This window comes from Leucoraja erinacea, chromosome 1, assembly GCF_028641065.1.
Source record: "Leucoraja erinacea ecotype New England chromosome 1, Leri_hhj_1, whole genome shotgun sequence".
NCBI lineage: Eukaryota > Metazoa > Chordata > Chondrichthyes > Rajiformes > Rajidae > Leucoraja > Leucoraja erinaceus.
The window spans coordinates 98,771,169-98,787,068 of NC_073377.1; the positions used below are offsets into that span (position 1 = coordinate 98,771,169).

The following is a 15,900-nucleotide window of genomic DNA, read 5'->3' on the forward strand; positions in this document are numbered from 1 at the left end:
GTGATCATTTTCCAATGTTCTATAGATTCAGGATCAGTTCCTGTGGATTGGAGGGTAACTAATGTTATCCTGCGTTTTAAGAAAGGCAGGAAAGAGAAAACATAAAATTATAGACCAGTTAGCCTGACATCAGTGGTGGGGAAGATGCTGGAGTCAATTATAAAAGATGAAATAGTGGCACATTTGGATAGCAGTAACAGGATCGGTCCAAGTCAGCATGGATTTACGAAGAGGAAATCATGCTTGACTAATCTTCTGGAATTTTTTGTGGATGTAACGAGGAAAATGGACAAGGGAGAGCCAGTGTATGTAGTGTACCTGGACTTTCAGAAAGCATTTGATAAGGTCCCACATAAGAGATTAGTGGGCAAAATTAGAGCACATGGTATTTGCGGTAGAGTGCTGACATGGATAGAAAATTGGTTGGCAGACAGGAAACAAAGAGTAGGGATTAACAGGTCCCTTTCAGAATGGCAGGCAATGACTAGTGGGGTACCGCAAGGCTCAGTGCTGGGACCGCAGCTATTTACAATATACATCAATAATTTAGATGAAGGGATTCAAAGTAACATTAGCAAATTTGTAGATGACACCAAGCTGGGAGGCAGTGTGAACTGTGAGGAGGATGCTAGGGGAATGCAGGGTGATTTGGACAGGTTGGGTGAGTGGGCAGCTGCATGGCAGATGCAGTTTAATGTGGATAAATGTAAGGTTATCCACTTTGGTAGCCAAAACAGGAAGGCAGATTATTTTCTAAATGATGTCAAGTTGGGAAAAGGGGAAGTACAACGGGTTCTGGGGGTCCTTGTTCATCAGTCAATGAAAGTGAATGGCATGTTGGCCTTCATAACAAGTGGAGTTGAGTATCCTCCTTCTGCAAGTCCTTCTGCAGTTGTATAGGGTTCTAGTGAGACCATACCTAGTGAGAACATATAAATAAGCGAGTTTGGTTTTCCGACTGCGTATGCCCAGGTCATGGGTCACTGGCGATAAACATTCTCGGCAACTGTGCTGTTGCATGTATACAGACCCGCGGTTCATCCGTAGTCACGATCAAAACCGGATCTCTGGTGCTGCGAGCGATGTTGAATTGCTACTGGACCGTCCCCGTCCCTTCCCGAGTGTCCCATCCCGTGGGAGTGTCCCATCCCGTGTTACAGCCAGCGCTGAGAAAAAGCGCTAACTTGCCCAACTCTGCCTGTCCCGTCAGTCCAGGGTCACCCCCGGACATCTCCGGACGCCGCCGGACGGGGATGGGGCACGCGGGAGGGGACGGGGACGGTCCAGTAGCAATTCAACAGCGCTTGCAGCGCCCCAGGTTCGATCCTGACTACGGATGAAACACAGGTCTGTATACATGCAACAGCACAGTTGCTGCGAATGTTTATCACGAGTGACCTATGACCTGGGCATGCGCAGTTGGAAAACCAAACTCGCTTATTTAAGCAGTATGGGGAGAGGGGGAAGTTACCAGTTTCTATGCAACTTCCCTGCAGCAAACAGACATCATTGTTCCTTGAACACAGCTGCTACTTTAACTGCACGTGCCCATGAAATTGACAAATAATTGTTTCAATTGATACGTGCAACCATACTCTATTAAACAATGTAACATACAGCCTTTAGTGTTATTGCCAATAAAAAAATACTTTGTTTTGAAAATCCTGCAGGAAAAATAACCTTGTTAATGCAATTCTGAAACTCTTTAGTCCCTAACCCTCTTTTCCCCTTTAACACAATTGGTTTTATAGCACAATTTTCTTTCACGCGAGGTTTCATATGAACACAACCATTGTCATTCATTCATCATCGTTGACAACATCAGCGACTCAGTGGTGCTGGTTTCCGTCAGGAACGGTGACAAACGCACCACACATCTCTGTCTTCCAGTTCCCTCGGACTTCCGCCGCTGGAAGTATAGGATTTTGGTGTGTGTGCTTTATCATTATTCCTTACAATGCTATGTACGGCAGTGATCACAACTTCGACTGAAGTGTGGATGGCCGTTGGCCCGCTAAAAGCTCATTCGCCCTTTGACAGGTCTTGTTTTTGGTCCTGCTGGGGGTCCACAGCCCCCTCCTCACCTGGCAAACCAGGTGGGGGAGACGGTTTTGTAGTCAACTATCCGACCATGGAGCAGGTAGCAGGGGATTACATGGTACCCATGGCGGGGGAACTTCCCTCTACCTGACCTGATAGGTCACATTATCGCAGAACTATTTATGTAAAGGTTTCTTTTTGGAAGCATGCTTCAAATACTCGCTTTCTCACTCCATTTCTGATAAAGGCTTTGACATGAATCAATGATTCTATTCCACTCCTCATGAATAATGTTTGATCTGCTGTGAGCTAATCACATTTTTCTCTTTTAGCTTTGGATTTTAAATGTCTGCAACTTTTCTTTACTTCTTGCTTTGAAGAAAATGTTATCTTTTTGTATTGTGGTCATTATTCGTGAAATAACTTATTTTATTTTATCAGGTGTGAGAACGTCTGTGCCAAAGCCTGTTGCCACTACGTTGCAATATATTGGTGGAGCAGCTGCTATTTTAGGCTTGGTTGCAATGGCATCGGATGTCGAAGGTCTCTATGCTGCTGTGAAAGCTCTTGTTTGCGTGGTAAAAAGCAATGCATTGGCCAGCAAAGAGATGGAGAGGATTAAGGGATATCAGGTAAGAACTTCATCATAATGGACGTCTAAACCGAGCAGACTAAATCTGTTGATTAATTTGAGGCAATTTGTGTTTTGTTTTGAATTCAAAAAGTACTAGTGGTTAATAAAGCACTGAAAGACACAGGTGTTGAAGTAGACAGGGTGGTCAAGAAGACATGCTTACCGTCATTGCTAAAGGTACTGAGTACAGGAGTTGGGACATCATACTATAGCTGTGCAATGGATTGGTGAGACCATATTTGGTATATTCTGTGTAATTCTGGTCCTGCAATCAGAAGGATGTCATAAAGCTGTAAAGGAAGCGGAAAAGATTTACCCGGATGTTACCAGAATTCAAAGGCTTGAGTTAGAAGTGGAGGCCGTATAGGCTGGAGTTCTTTTTCTTGGAACATGGAAGGATGAGCGATGACCCGATGGAGGTATACAAAAACACGAGAGGTTTAAAAAATGTGCATAGTCACAGTCTTTTTCACAGGAATCGAGAACTGGAAGCTATATGATTTAATATGAGAGAAGAACAATTTAAAAGAGACCCAAGGAGCAATCTCTTCATGGAGAGGGTGACGCATATAATCGAGCAAGTTACCAAAGGAAGCTGTAGAGGCAGGTACAATGGCGACATTTAAGACCTTTTGACATGTACATGGATAGAAAAGGTTTGAAGAGATAAGTGCAGGAAAATGGGATTAGTTCAGTTATAAAACCTGGTCAGCATAAACCAGTTGGGCCAAATACCTGTTTCCATGCTGTTTTATTCTATGATGTACAACACAGTGCCATTAAGAGTAAAGGTACTGAATTGAAAAATATTTAGAAGTTTGGGTAGAATGCAATTCAATCAAAATTTGTACGTCTGAATGTTTAATATATGCACGCAGAGAATAGGTTGAATGTCTACATATATTCACAGGAACTGATTCCCATTAAAATGTTTATTTTCCTATTTTAGCTGTTGGCAATGCTGCTGAAAAAGAAGAGGACACTTTTGAATAGTCATATTCTTCATCTCACATTTTCACTGGTGGGAACTGTTGACAGTGGCCATGAGACCAGTATCATTCCCAATTCGAATGGATTTCAGGATTTGCTTTGTGACTTTGATGTAAGGCTTGATTATAATATGTTGCAACAATAAACTAGAAAATACACCACATGGATTTCAATCGGACCCATCTCTTGTATTCCATTGAGGAATTACATCCTGAATGAAATGGACATTTCCGAATTTGAATGGAGTAAATGCTTATTTTGCTCTGTAAATCATCATCATGCAACAATACCTGCTGGAATGCCAGATTCCCTTTAAAAGTTCCTCTGCTTTGGAGGCAATAGTAATTGCACGCCCGTAAAATAAATGTATTTATATCACACCTGTTGACTGAGCCCCACAATGCTGAATTCCAATTACTCATGTTCCCTGAGTAATCTAATGGGGCAATCAGGCATTCTGTAACAAAATAAAATGATATTTGGCATATTGCAACTCTGGAATACTGGTATCTTCAAAATTTGGCGCAGTTACTTGTTAAATAAAATACCTTTTGTTCCCTAGATTTGGGGTGATTTTGTAGCCAAGCTATAATTGGGACTACAATCTATTCTAGTGGTAAAGTTCTGAACTCAGTACTATCAAATGGTGATATATATCGAGACACAAGTAAATGCAGATGCTGGGTCACAATGAAGGACACAAAGTACTGGAGTAACTCAGAGTGTCAGGCAACAAGATTGGAAAACATGAATTGGTGATGTTTCGGGTTGGGATCCTTCCTCATCTTGATTCTGTTGGGGGGAGGGGGAAGTAGAGGTGGGTCAGTCCTGCTGGGTTACTCTGAAACTTTGTGGATCATTTTGTCCTTCCCCCACTTCTCTTCCAACTTTCTCTTTCCATTCTTTTTTTTGGTGTAACAGGTCCACCACTGATTTTCCGGCAACTGATGGCCCGGCACCTCCTTTAATCCGGACCAAATTACGAGAGCGCATTTGAAATTCCTGGCTGAAGTCCTCCCTAAAATATGCCACCTAGACTCTAGCTCATGGGGACTTCCGTGCTGATCGGCCGGTTGAATTTGCTCCCTGCAGCCGGGGCTCTGGAACTCTGGCCCTGCATAAGCCAGAATACCGGTTCCCATTGCTGACTTCTGTGGCCAATCAGTGGGTTGAATTTGCCCCCTGGGGCCTGGGCTCTGGAACATCGACCATGCTGGAGCGGGCAGATCCGTTCCCATAGTCAACTTCTGCGGCTGTTCAGTGGGTCGAATTTATCTCCTCTGGGACTCCAGCCCAGCTGGAGCCAGCAGATCTGTTCCCACAGACGACTTCCAAGGCTGCTTGTGTCATCGGTGGACAGTTCCGATAACATTGGACTCCTCTCGGAGGACCTCTGGACCCAAAATGTCACCCATTCCTTTTCTCCAGAGATGCTGCCTGTCCCGCTGAGTTACTCCAGTATTTTGTGTCTACCTTTAATCTAGAAAGGCTCTGGGATTAAGGATGCCAAAAAATCGGTGGTGGACCTGTATATATATTTTAATTAAAATGGTCACATAATATTTTAACAGTATAATTGATTTGGTTTTGTTAAGCATGATCTTCCCATTTACAGGTATGGCTTAATGCACCGTATGAACTTCATCTCTCATTGTTTGAGCACTTTATTGAACTTCTCACTGAATCAAGGTATTATTAAACTTTTTCAAAGTATTTTCTCAATAAATGTTCACATGCCGTAGAGAATTTTACCAACAAAAAGATTGCTTTAATTTTGTTTTACAGTGAAGCTTCAAGAAATGCCAGGCTAATGAGAGATTTCCAGCTGATACCAAAACTGCTGCTTACTCTGAAAGATTCATCTCTGTCACAATCGACAATAGCAGCCATCAGTAATGCACTCAGTCTTCTGCTGCATGGATTCCCAAATACAAATGATCTACTCAGGTAGAGACCACGCATAAAAAGGATACTGATAAATGTATTTATAGTAAACTATCTAAATACTGCATATCCTTTAAAAACATTATTAATAGTAAGCCTTGATGTGTCAGAGGACGAATCATTTGCTACAGGATGTGCAGTAACTTGAAGGCATGGCAATTTTGTGCAAAGTTGAGTTGAATTTCTGGTCAGTGGTGACCCCAGGATATTGATGGTGAGGGACTTGACAGTGGTAATGTTATTTAGTTTAGTTTAGATATACAGCATAGAAACAGGCCCATTGGCTCGCCAAGTCCACGCCGACCAGCGACCCTCGCACATTAACACTATCCTACATACACGAGGGACAATTTGCCTTTCCTCAAAGCCAATCAACCTACAATCCTGTACGTCTATGGAGTGTGGGAGGAAACCGAAGATCGCAGAGAAACCCCACGCGGTCACGGGGAGAACGTGCAAACTCTGTACAGACAGCACCCGTAGTCAGAATCGAACCCGGGTCTCTGGCACTGAAAGCGTTGTAAGGCAGCAACTCTACCGCTGAGCCACTGTGCCACCCTACCAAAAGTAGATGGTTAGGCTACTTGCTGGAGATGGTCATTGTCTGACACTTCAATGCCCAAACCTTGTCTAGGTCTTACTCTGTGCAGCCATGATTTTTTTTATTTGCTGAAGAGTTGCATATGAAATTAAATGTTGTGCAAATCCATTTCCACATTGCCACATCTCTGAATGCAGTCACCATAATTGAAAATATATTAAAGATGTTCAAAAATATGTTTGAGTGTGAATGTTACAATTAATATTTTAGTATTGTCAATAATACCTATTCATTATTTTACTCAATTTACAATCTTACTTTTTACCTGGTAGCAAATGGAATACAAATACATGAAATAGTACAGTACAGGATCAAGCCCTTTGGCCCACAATGTCCTTGCATAATCTTTTATGCCTGCATGTGACCTATATTCCTCCATTCCCTACATACCTATGTGTTTGTCTAAAAGCATCTTAAATGCCACTATCATATCTACTTCAACACCATTCCGGGCAGCAAGTTTCAGGTGTCCACCATTCTGTGTAAATAAAACAAGCATCTCCTGCACATTTCCTTTAAACTTTGCTCCTCTCACCTTAAAGCTATGCCTTCTAGTCTTTGACATTTCAAACCTTGGACAAGTCTACTGATTGTCTACCCTATCTATGCCTCTCATAATTTTATAAATTTCCATCCTGGGGGAGACCTGATAGACCTAACTTCTGACCTAAATGTTAAAAGACCTAACTTCTATTTGGTCTCCTTTCAGCCTCCAACACTCCAGAGAACCTAATCCAAGTTTGTCCCACCACTCTTTAAACCTAATGCCCTCTGATCTGGGAAGCATTCTGGTAAACCTCTTCTGCACCCCCTCCAAAGATTTCACATTCTTCCTGTAATGAGGCAACCAGAATTCCACACATTACTCCAAATGCGTCTTAACCAAAGTCCAGTAAAGCTGCAACATGACTTCCTGGCTCTTATTCCCAATTCCCCAAACGAAGAAGGCAAGCATGAATTTACCTTACCACTCTATTTACTTCAGGTAGTTTTAGAGTTGAACCCCAAGATCCCTTTGCACATCAATGCTAGGTCTTGCCATTAAGTGTATGCTTTCCCCCTACATTCTACTGCTAAAGGTAAAGTGCCTCTTACCTGCATGGATTAAATGTCATCTGCTGTTTCTCCGACCATTCCCGTAAATAATCTGGGAAATCATATGAAAATTATTATTTTTATTTTACCAGTCTAAAGGTTAAGGAAATATTTGCAGGCCAATTTAGATGGAGAATTTTCATTCTGAATCTAATAAAATGTTAAAAATGTCTGATATATGTATCACGCACAAATTATTTTATTAATTTATTGCTTCTTTTGAACCAAGGTTTGGTCAGTTTCTCTCTTCTACGTTACCCACTTTTGCAGTCTGTGAAAAGTTTATTATCATGGAAGCTATTAGTGAGGAAAAGGAAGTAGGTGAGCAGTATATTTTTTATTTTTCTAACTTTTTATGTCTTTGCTGCATGACATATGTTAAACCAATGTCCTCAATTGTCTGTACGCTGTTTCCGTATTGTACTGTAAAATAAATCTTGATTTTTAATTCCCAACAGTTCTGAGAGCAATTCATGATTGCTATTGCCATTCTATACCACTATTATAAACTAGATTCTCAGAATACAGTGATATTTCATTTCAGAATTATATCATACTACTTCATTGTACTCTATTAAGATAGTATGAACTTGAACAAAATATCTGAAGTTCTTCTCAATTAGGGTCAGAATGTTTCTACAGCCATGTGACTTTTGACTAACATTCAAAACTCGGAGATGGGTCATACAGCACAGAAAAAGGCCATCAACCTAGCATGTCCTAGTTGACCAATTGTACCAATGTTTACTAGTCTCCACAGTTGTTTTATTGTGGTTGATGTCAGTGACATAGCCTAATTGAAAAAGTATTTTTCAATTAACCTTTGGCTATGTCACTGACATTAACCACAATAATACAACTGTACAGGAATGTGAAATTAGAATTACCATAAAAAGTATAAGATAACTGTCCTACAAGAAATACAAAAATAATCAGATGATAACATTCTATTTTCATCAAATTGATAAATAACATGGCTTGTCACCTGTGTAGGAAGGAACTGCAGATGCTGGTTTAAACCCGCATGGGCCCCAGCTATGCCTGCCTTTTGGTAGGGTATATTGAGCTCCAAATCAAAGGCATAGCTATGGGAACTCGCATGGGTCCCAGCTATGCCCGCCTCTTTGTAGGGTACATTGAACAATCCCTGTTCCAGGTGTACACTGGCCCTATTCCCAATCTCTATCTCCGTTACATTGACGACTGCATTGGTGCTACCTCCTGCACCCATGCAGAACTCATGGACTTCATTAACTTCACCACCAATTACCGTCCCGCACTCAAATTCACTTAGACCATCTCCGATGCCACCCTCCCATTTCTTGATCTCACAGTCTCCATCACAGACTATCGACTGATGTCTATTACAAACCCACTGACTCCACAAACTATCTAAACTACACTTCTTCCCACCCTACTTCCTGCAAAGACTCCTCCTCCTACGCCGCATCTGCGCCCAAGATGATTTATTCCGTACCAGGACATCCGAGATGTCCTCATTCTTTAGGGAACTGGGGTTCCCCTCTCCCATCCGCCCTTGTTCCCCCTCCCCCTAGTTGTAACAGAGACAAAGTCCCCCTAGTCCTTACCTTTCACTCCATCAGCCGCTGCATACGCAAATAATCCTCCGACATTTTTGCCACATTCAACAGGATCCCACAACTAGTCACATCTTCCCGTCTCCACCCCTTTCCGCCTTCCATAGAGATCATTCCTTTCACAACTCCCTAGTTAACTCATCCCTTCCCATCCAAACCACCCCCTCTCCAGGTACCTTCCCCTGCAACCACAGGAGATGCAACATCTGCCCCTATACCTCCTCTCTCAACTCTGCCCAGGAACCCCGACAGTCTTTTCAGGTTAGGCAGAGGTGAACTTGCACCTCCTCCAACCCAATCCACTGTATCCGTTGTTCATGATGTAGAGGTTGTGCCAAAAAACACATTTTTATTGTATAAATAAATTCTATACGCCCGTCGGAGAGACGGAAGCCCAGTCCGCGGCTCAATCATGTTATATAATTAAATCTTGCCTCCTCCCTATTGATGTGACTTGGCAAAGTCCCCTACCTGGTTCTTATTTTGAGGCGCTCCAAACTGGTTTGAGTTAAAAAGTTGCCGGGGTCGGAGCTAGCTCCGCGGCTTTCCAGCGACGAATCTGAATCTGAAAGGCATTGCTGAATCTGAATCTGAATCTGAAATATGGAGTTTCCAAGAAGGGCTGTGGGTATAGTGGGAGCATTTTTTCGTCCAAGATCCAAGCCAATGAGTTCCAGACCCGAATGTTCTGGATGTGCACATCAGCTCCCGGTCACTAAAAGCCTGAAAAATCATTGCACCTTGCGTTCGACATTAGGGCAATTTTGGATTCAACTTGTCACATCTCCTTGGATCCCGTGGGCTGGATGGAACTTTGCTGTACAACTTGCTGAGATCAATGGAGACTAAACACTCTGAGAAGGATGAATCATCCATAATTAACTCAGGAAGTTCAGGATTGAAAGAAAGGTGGACAATGATGAAAAATGTTGGCTGGCCAGAAACTATGAAAACTTTTGAGTTATTTGATGTTATTGGTGCCTACAACCAGGAATCGCAGACTCTAAATAAGGCATTAGATATTCGGGAGAAGAGAGAGGAGATGAATTGCCAATATGTAAACTATTATTTTGTAATATCTGTAATCCTTCATCATGTCACCACTAGTGAGGCAAACACATCCTGCTTTGTTTAGCCTTTTAATCCTTCTATCTATCCATGTCTTTAGCATTTCTATCTGACACCAGCTAATTTTCTAATGCTCTCTCTGTCTCCTTTATAACAGTGTATTTAAGATTGAATATGCACCCAAATTAATGTTTATTAAGATCGAATTTCTTTTTTACCATTTGTTGTAGAGGCAATCAAGAGTTGTTCAGCCAATTGACGTACATAAAAATAATGCTAAATAAAAGGCCGCTCTGCAGTCTGTTTTGAAAAATCTTTTTTTATATATTTGCCAGGTGCCGATGATGATTTTGGTGGCCTTGTTTCAGCCAATACTATTCTACTGAGAAATAGACTCTTGGACGTCTTGCTAAAGCTACTGCATACTTCAAAGGAAAAAAACAATGTTAATCTGCAGTAGGTTTTACTTAAATTGTATTACCATTTCTTGTTATTTATTCAGTACCTTCAGGATTCCACATTTAGAATTATGAAATCTCTGGTGGGAATTGAATAGTGGCATGAGAAATTAAAATGTTATTTACTTTTTGTGTCTTTCAGTTATATTTTCTGGTCATTTTGTAACATTCAAATTAGCTTAATGTGTGTTTGTGTAAGTTATATATTTGCCTCAATATTCCTATCAGATGTTAATATTAGCTGGCTGTGACATCAGGAGAAATTCATTCTGACCGCATGTAAATACCAACTTAATCCATAGTGTTTTTAGCGCGGCATCCTTTCTTCTAGAAGTCCATGGTGCATGACTGAAAAGCCTCTATATTGTTTAGTATTTATTTCTAAATGCAAAATGTATAGATGACCTTGCATAAATTCAGCTAAATCACTTGTTACCCATGTTCTGTGCACTTTCAAGTTATTGGTTTAAGCTTACTTTGTCTTTTTACTTTTTTAAATCCACACACATTTTCAAAAAATATAGAGCTTGTGAAGAATTGGTGAAGGTTTTGGGTTTTGACTGGCTTCTAACTTTCATGGAAGAGCACTTGCATCCCACAACTGTCACTGCAGCAATGAGAATTCTTGTTATACTACTGAGCAACCAATCGATCCTTGCCAAATTTAAAGAAGGCCTTTCTGGAGGAGGTTGGCTTGACCAGACGGACTCTGTTCTCACGAATAAAATTGGCACTGTATTAGGTATGTGTGACATCTTATGCAAAGTATAGCTGATACATCTGGAATGGTGTTCGTTTGCTTTTCTGAATTGTTTAATTTCTATTTTATTTGATGTACAATTTTGTTCAGAAGATGTGAAAGGTAGAGTACCGCTGTGTAGTAGTTACAGTGTAGTTACATAATGTTTGGGACAAAGACCCATCATTTATTTATTTGCCTCTGTACTCTACAATTTGTAATAGAAAAAAATCACACGTGGTTAAAGTGCACATTGTCAGATTTTATTAAAGGGTATTTTTATACATTTTGGTTTCACCATGTGGAAATTACAGCTGTGTTTATACATAGTCCCCTCACTTCAGGGCACCATAATATTTGGGACACATGGCTTCGCAGGCATTTATAATTGCTCACGTGTGTTTAGTTGCCTCCTTAATACAGGTATAAGAGAGCCCTCAGCACCTAGTCTTTCCATCACCTTTGGAAACTTTTATTGCTGTTTATCAACATGAGGACCAAAGATGTGCCATTGAGAATCAAAGACGCCATTATGAGACTATCTGCTCAAGTTCAAACAAATGCCTCAAAACTCATTGGCCGGAGGTTCATTCTCCAGCAAGACAATTATCCAAAGCATACTGCTAAAACAACAAAGGAGTTTTTCAAAGCTAAAAAATGGCAAATAAATAAATGATGGGTCTTTGTCCCAAACATTATGGATGGCACTGTATGTAACTGGATTAGATGGCTGGAAGCTTTGATTATTAATTATTACTCCAGATATTTGTAGTTCATAAAATGAGAAATTAGCACAGTTGTGGATCACACACTCCTCAACAAGTTCATCATCAGTCCTCTGCCTCATCTATTTTTTGTATGGTCCGCAATATTTCTGAATTAAAAATATTCTGACTTTAGTCCTGAAGGTACTCAATTGACTGAGGATTGGCAGGGGTTTGAATGGAGCATTTGTTATTTTGAGGGTTGGTAAATGTTAAGATTTTTTTAATTGTTTCATTCCTAGGTACATATCCATTTATTCTTGAGTTCATGTCTACTATCTCAGATTTTCCAGTCAGAGAGAGAGAACAATGTCTCTCCAAGTAATTCCACCATGGCAATTTGAGAATTTGAAGTTGGGTCATGTGGGATTTGGAACAAGTAGTGAAATCAATAAAAATAAGTATAAAGCTGCATTATTGTTATAAAAAAACAAATAACAAAGCTGGCCTGAAAATTTGACTTGACAGTTTGATTCTTGATGTTCCAAACTCGTTTCTGGAGAATAACAGATTATGCATGTCTTGCCTAAAAACATTGCACCCTTTAAAAGTAAACAGATGGCTTGCTGGACATTTAAAACAGATTTGTCCACAAACTGACATTCTGATTAAATTATTATCACTGTAGGCACAATGATATACCCTGACCAGTGTGTTTTACTTACTATTACGCGTGTCTTAACCATTCATGATTACGACTTTGAAGTGTGATGCATTTACTCATGGAAACTTACTCAATTAGTATTATTTTAGTGTACAATTACAATTATCTGCATCTAGACATTTACAACAAGCAACATAGTGCTGTTTTCCTAGGAATCCGTTGTGACAAACTGAATTGTAACACAAGTAACCTTAGCATATACCACCTTCCCTAGTCAAGTTTTCGTATATTTTATTATGTTTTTTAATGTGTCCAGGTACAAGGGTGTAGGTTTGGAATAATTTTAATCACATAAAATAGACTGATTTTTTTTGAAGAGATGACAAAGATGATTGATGACGGTAGGACAGTGAACGAAAAATCTACACGATGAGTCTCATTATGTACTTTTCTCCAATGTCTGCATTTATTACAATATACAGCCACAGTCAAAATCTCATTTTTGTACTTTCCAATAGCTATTAACTCAAAAATATATATATTGCACCATATTATTGCAAATACAGTTATTTCTTTGATATGGACAAGAATTGCACGCAAAATAAAAATTTACAGCTCTTATTTATAATATATTTGAATTTTCCAATTGCCATTAATTGTCATGTAGTATTAAGTAGAAACTGCATGCTTGTCACACAAAGTCATTATACACTAAATGTTTTTGTAAAAATAACATGATTTTGTGTTTTTTAGGTTTCAATGTTGGCAGAATTGCTGGCGGTAGATCAACAGTGCGTGAAATAAACCGTGATGCTTGTCATATCCCTGGTTTCTCTATTCTGCAGTCATTCCTACCCAAACATACGAATGTGCCTGAGCTATATTTTCTGTTGATGGCCCTTTTCCTCCAGCAGCCAGTTACTGAACTTCCAGAAAACCTGCAGGTATATAATCTTTATGATTTTAACCTGCTGGTTGTTTACTTTTTGAATAATTGTCTTTTCCACTATTAAAATGCTTTAGATGTGTTTGAATAATATAAATTACCAACTCTATTTTGCCCTAAATTGATGGGATGAGGTTTCACAAATCTCTACAAATACTTTTAATTTAGTTTAGTTTCGCGATACAGCACGGAAACAGGCCCTTTGGCCCACCGAGTCTGCATTGACTGGCGATCCCCGTACACTACCACTATCCTACGCGCACTAGGGATAATTTACATTTATATCAAGCCAATTAACCTACAAACCTGTACGTCTTTGGAGAGTGGGAAAACCGATGCAGCTCACGGGGAGAACGTACAAACTCCATACAGACAGTACATATAGTCAGGATTGCACCCGGGTCTCTGGCGCTGTAAGGCAGTAGTTATACCACTGTGCCGCCCTGTATTTAATAATTTTGATATTTAATTCTGTAACCTGAATGGAAACTTTTACAGCTTATTAATATGCAGGTTCACTGATGTACAAGTGGTCACATCTTAATTTCACCAGCTATTTGTAATAGGCGATCTAGATCACAATTGTTTTATGCTACATGTTACTGCAGCGCATGTATTTCCCCCATTTTTGAATGTTACATTATCAACAGTAAAAGCTTGCTGCTCATGTGTTAAACAGAATCTGAAACGTTACTGATTGGTTTCTGTAAGCCCAGGAGAGACACATTTTCCACTAATTAGGGAAAAGCATTTATGAAACCTCGCACCTTTGAAACCCACATGGAAAAATAATGTGAAAACAAGCTGCAACAAAGGTCTAGTCTAAATGGAGTCAGCAAGAAGTTTACAGTTTCAGGGCTGCTGGTGTAGGCATGATATCAGAACAAAAATAAATTGTTTATGTCATTATTATAAATGGAGTGTTAGATCTGTAATTTTATCTGCTTCGTTGTGCTTTATTGTGTTGATTTCATGCGTTCTGTGGGAAGACCAGGCTAGAATCGGTCATTTGGTGCTGTTGTATTAAGAGAATTACCGACCAACCAAATATAGTTGGCATTTTCTGAATAGGATTCTGAAATTCAGAGAAATAATTTAATGATAAGTGCAAGTTGAGTGAACACTTTCGCTGGGAAGTTGCTGATTTTCAGTGTTGCTTTTATTTACTGGGTTGGTAATGTGGCACATTATCTTTCACACTTGGGTAAAAATAGCAACAAACTATTGTCAACGTCAACCATCCAAACTAATCACATAACTTTCTCCTACCTATTACTGGAGCACAAGTCTTCACATTTTCAAATGCTGCACATTCAAAGGTAAAGGCTTAGTCTGGGTAAACCCCATCTTCCTCTCCCCACTCATTATACTTTCCACAGAGACCATGCTCTCTGTGATTCACTGTTCACACATCCCTATTCATTCCTCACCCCTAGCTTTTTACATTGCACCATAGGAGATGTAGCACCAGTCTCTACCTCACCTGCCTCGCCTCCGTCTAGGGGGATCTGAATAGCCATTCTAAGTGAAGAAGAGTTTCACATGCACCTCCTCAAACTGTGTCCATTGCATTTGGTGCTTTCAATGTAGCCATCTCTACATCGGTGAGACCAAAAGCAAACTAAGCAACATCTTTGCGCTCTATACATGATAACCATGTTACATGAGGCAGCATCTATGGAGAGAAGGAAATAGGCAACGTTTCGGGTCGAGACACTTCTTCAATCTCACCATGAAGAGATCATATTCCACAGTTCTGTCCAGGCTCATATCAGTTGTAACCTCTGTCACTGTGTTCAGCAGACCCATTTTCATGCAGTGAATGTTTTCATAGAAACATAGAAACTAGGTGCAGGAGGAGGCCATTCGGCCCTTCGAGCCAGCACCGCCATTCATTGTGATCATGGCTGATCGTCCCCTATCAATAACCCATGCATGCCTTCTCCCCATATCCCAGACTACACTAGCCCCTAGAGCTCTATATAACTCTCTTAAATCCATCCAGTGACTTGGCCTCCACTGCCCTCGGTGGTAGGGAATTTTCTTAAAATAAACTAACCCTATCAATTCTCTGCGCACTCCAACATTTCTTCCATACCCCGCAACACTGCTCTTTCTCCCCATCCCCCCACTCGCAACAAGGGCAGAGTCCCCCTAGTCCTCACCTTTCACCCCACCAGCCGTCACATACAAAAAGTAATCCTCCGTCAGTTTCGCCAACTCTAACGTGACCCCACAACTCGCCACATCTTCCCATCTCCCCCCATATCTGCCTTCCGTAACGCCCGCTCCCTCCATAACTCCCTTGTCAATTCTTCCCTTCCCTCTCTCGTACCACCCCCTTCCCGGGCACTTTCCCTTGCAACCGCAAGAGATGCAACACTTGTCCCTTTACCTCCCCGCTCGACTCCGTTCAAGG

General features: G+C 40.6%; 1 protein-coding gene across 1 annotated transcript in view; it reads left to right on the top strand.

Annotated features, from left to right (window-relative positions):
• wdfy3 (WD repeat and FYVE domain containing 3) overlaps positions 1-15,900 on the top strand; it is a 287,240-nt gene that overhangs the window by 167,374 nt on the left and 103,966 nt on the right. Inside the window, exons 27-34 of the mRNA XM_055664858.1 lie at positions 2,482-2,672; positions 3,624-3,776; positions 5,280-5,353; positions 5,450-5,611; positions 7,534-7,625; positions 10,306-10,426; positions 10,953-11,170; positions 13,289-13,479. Coding sequence (XP_055520833.1) covers positions 2,482-2,672; positions 3,624-3,776; positions 5,280-5,353; positions 5,450-5,611; positions 7,534-7,625; positions 10,306-10,426; positions 10,953-11,170; positions 13,289-13,479 — 1,202 coding nt within the window. The remainder of the gene's footprint in view (positions 1-2,481; positions 2,673-3,623; positions 3,777-5,279; positions 5,354-5,449; positions 5,612-7,533; positions 7,626-10,305; positions 10,427-10,952; positions 11,171-13,288; positions 13,480-15,900) is intronic.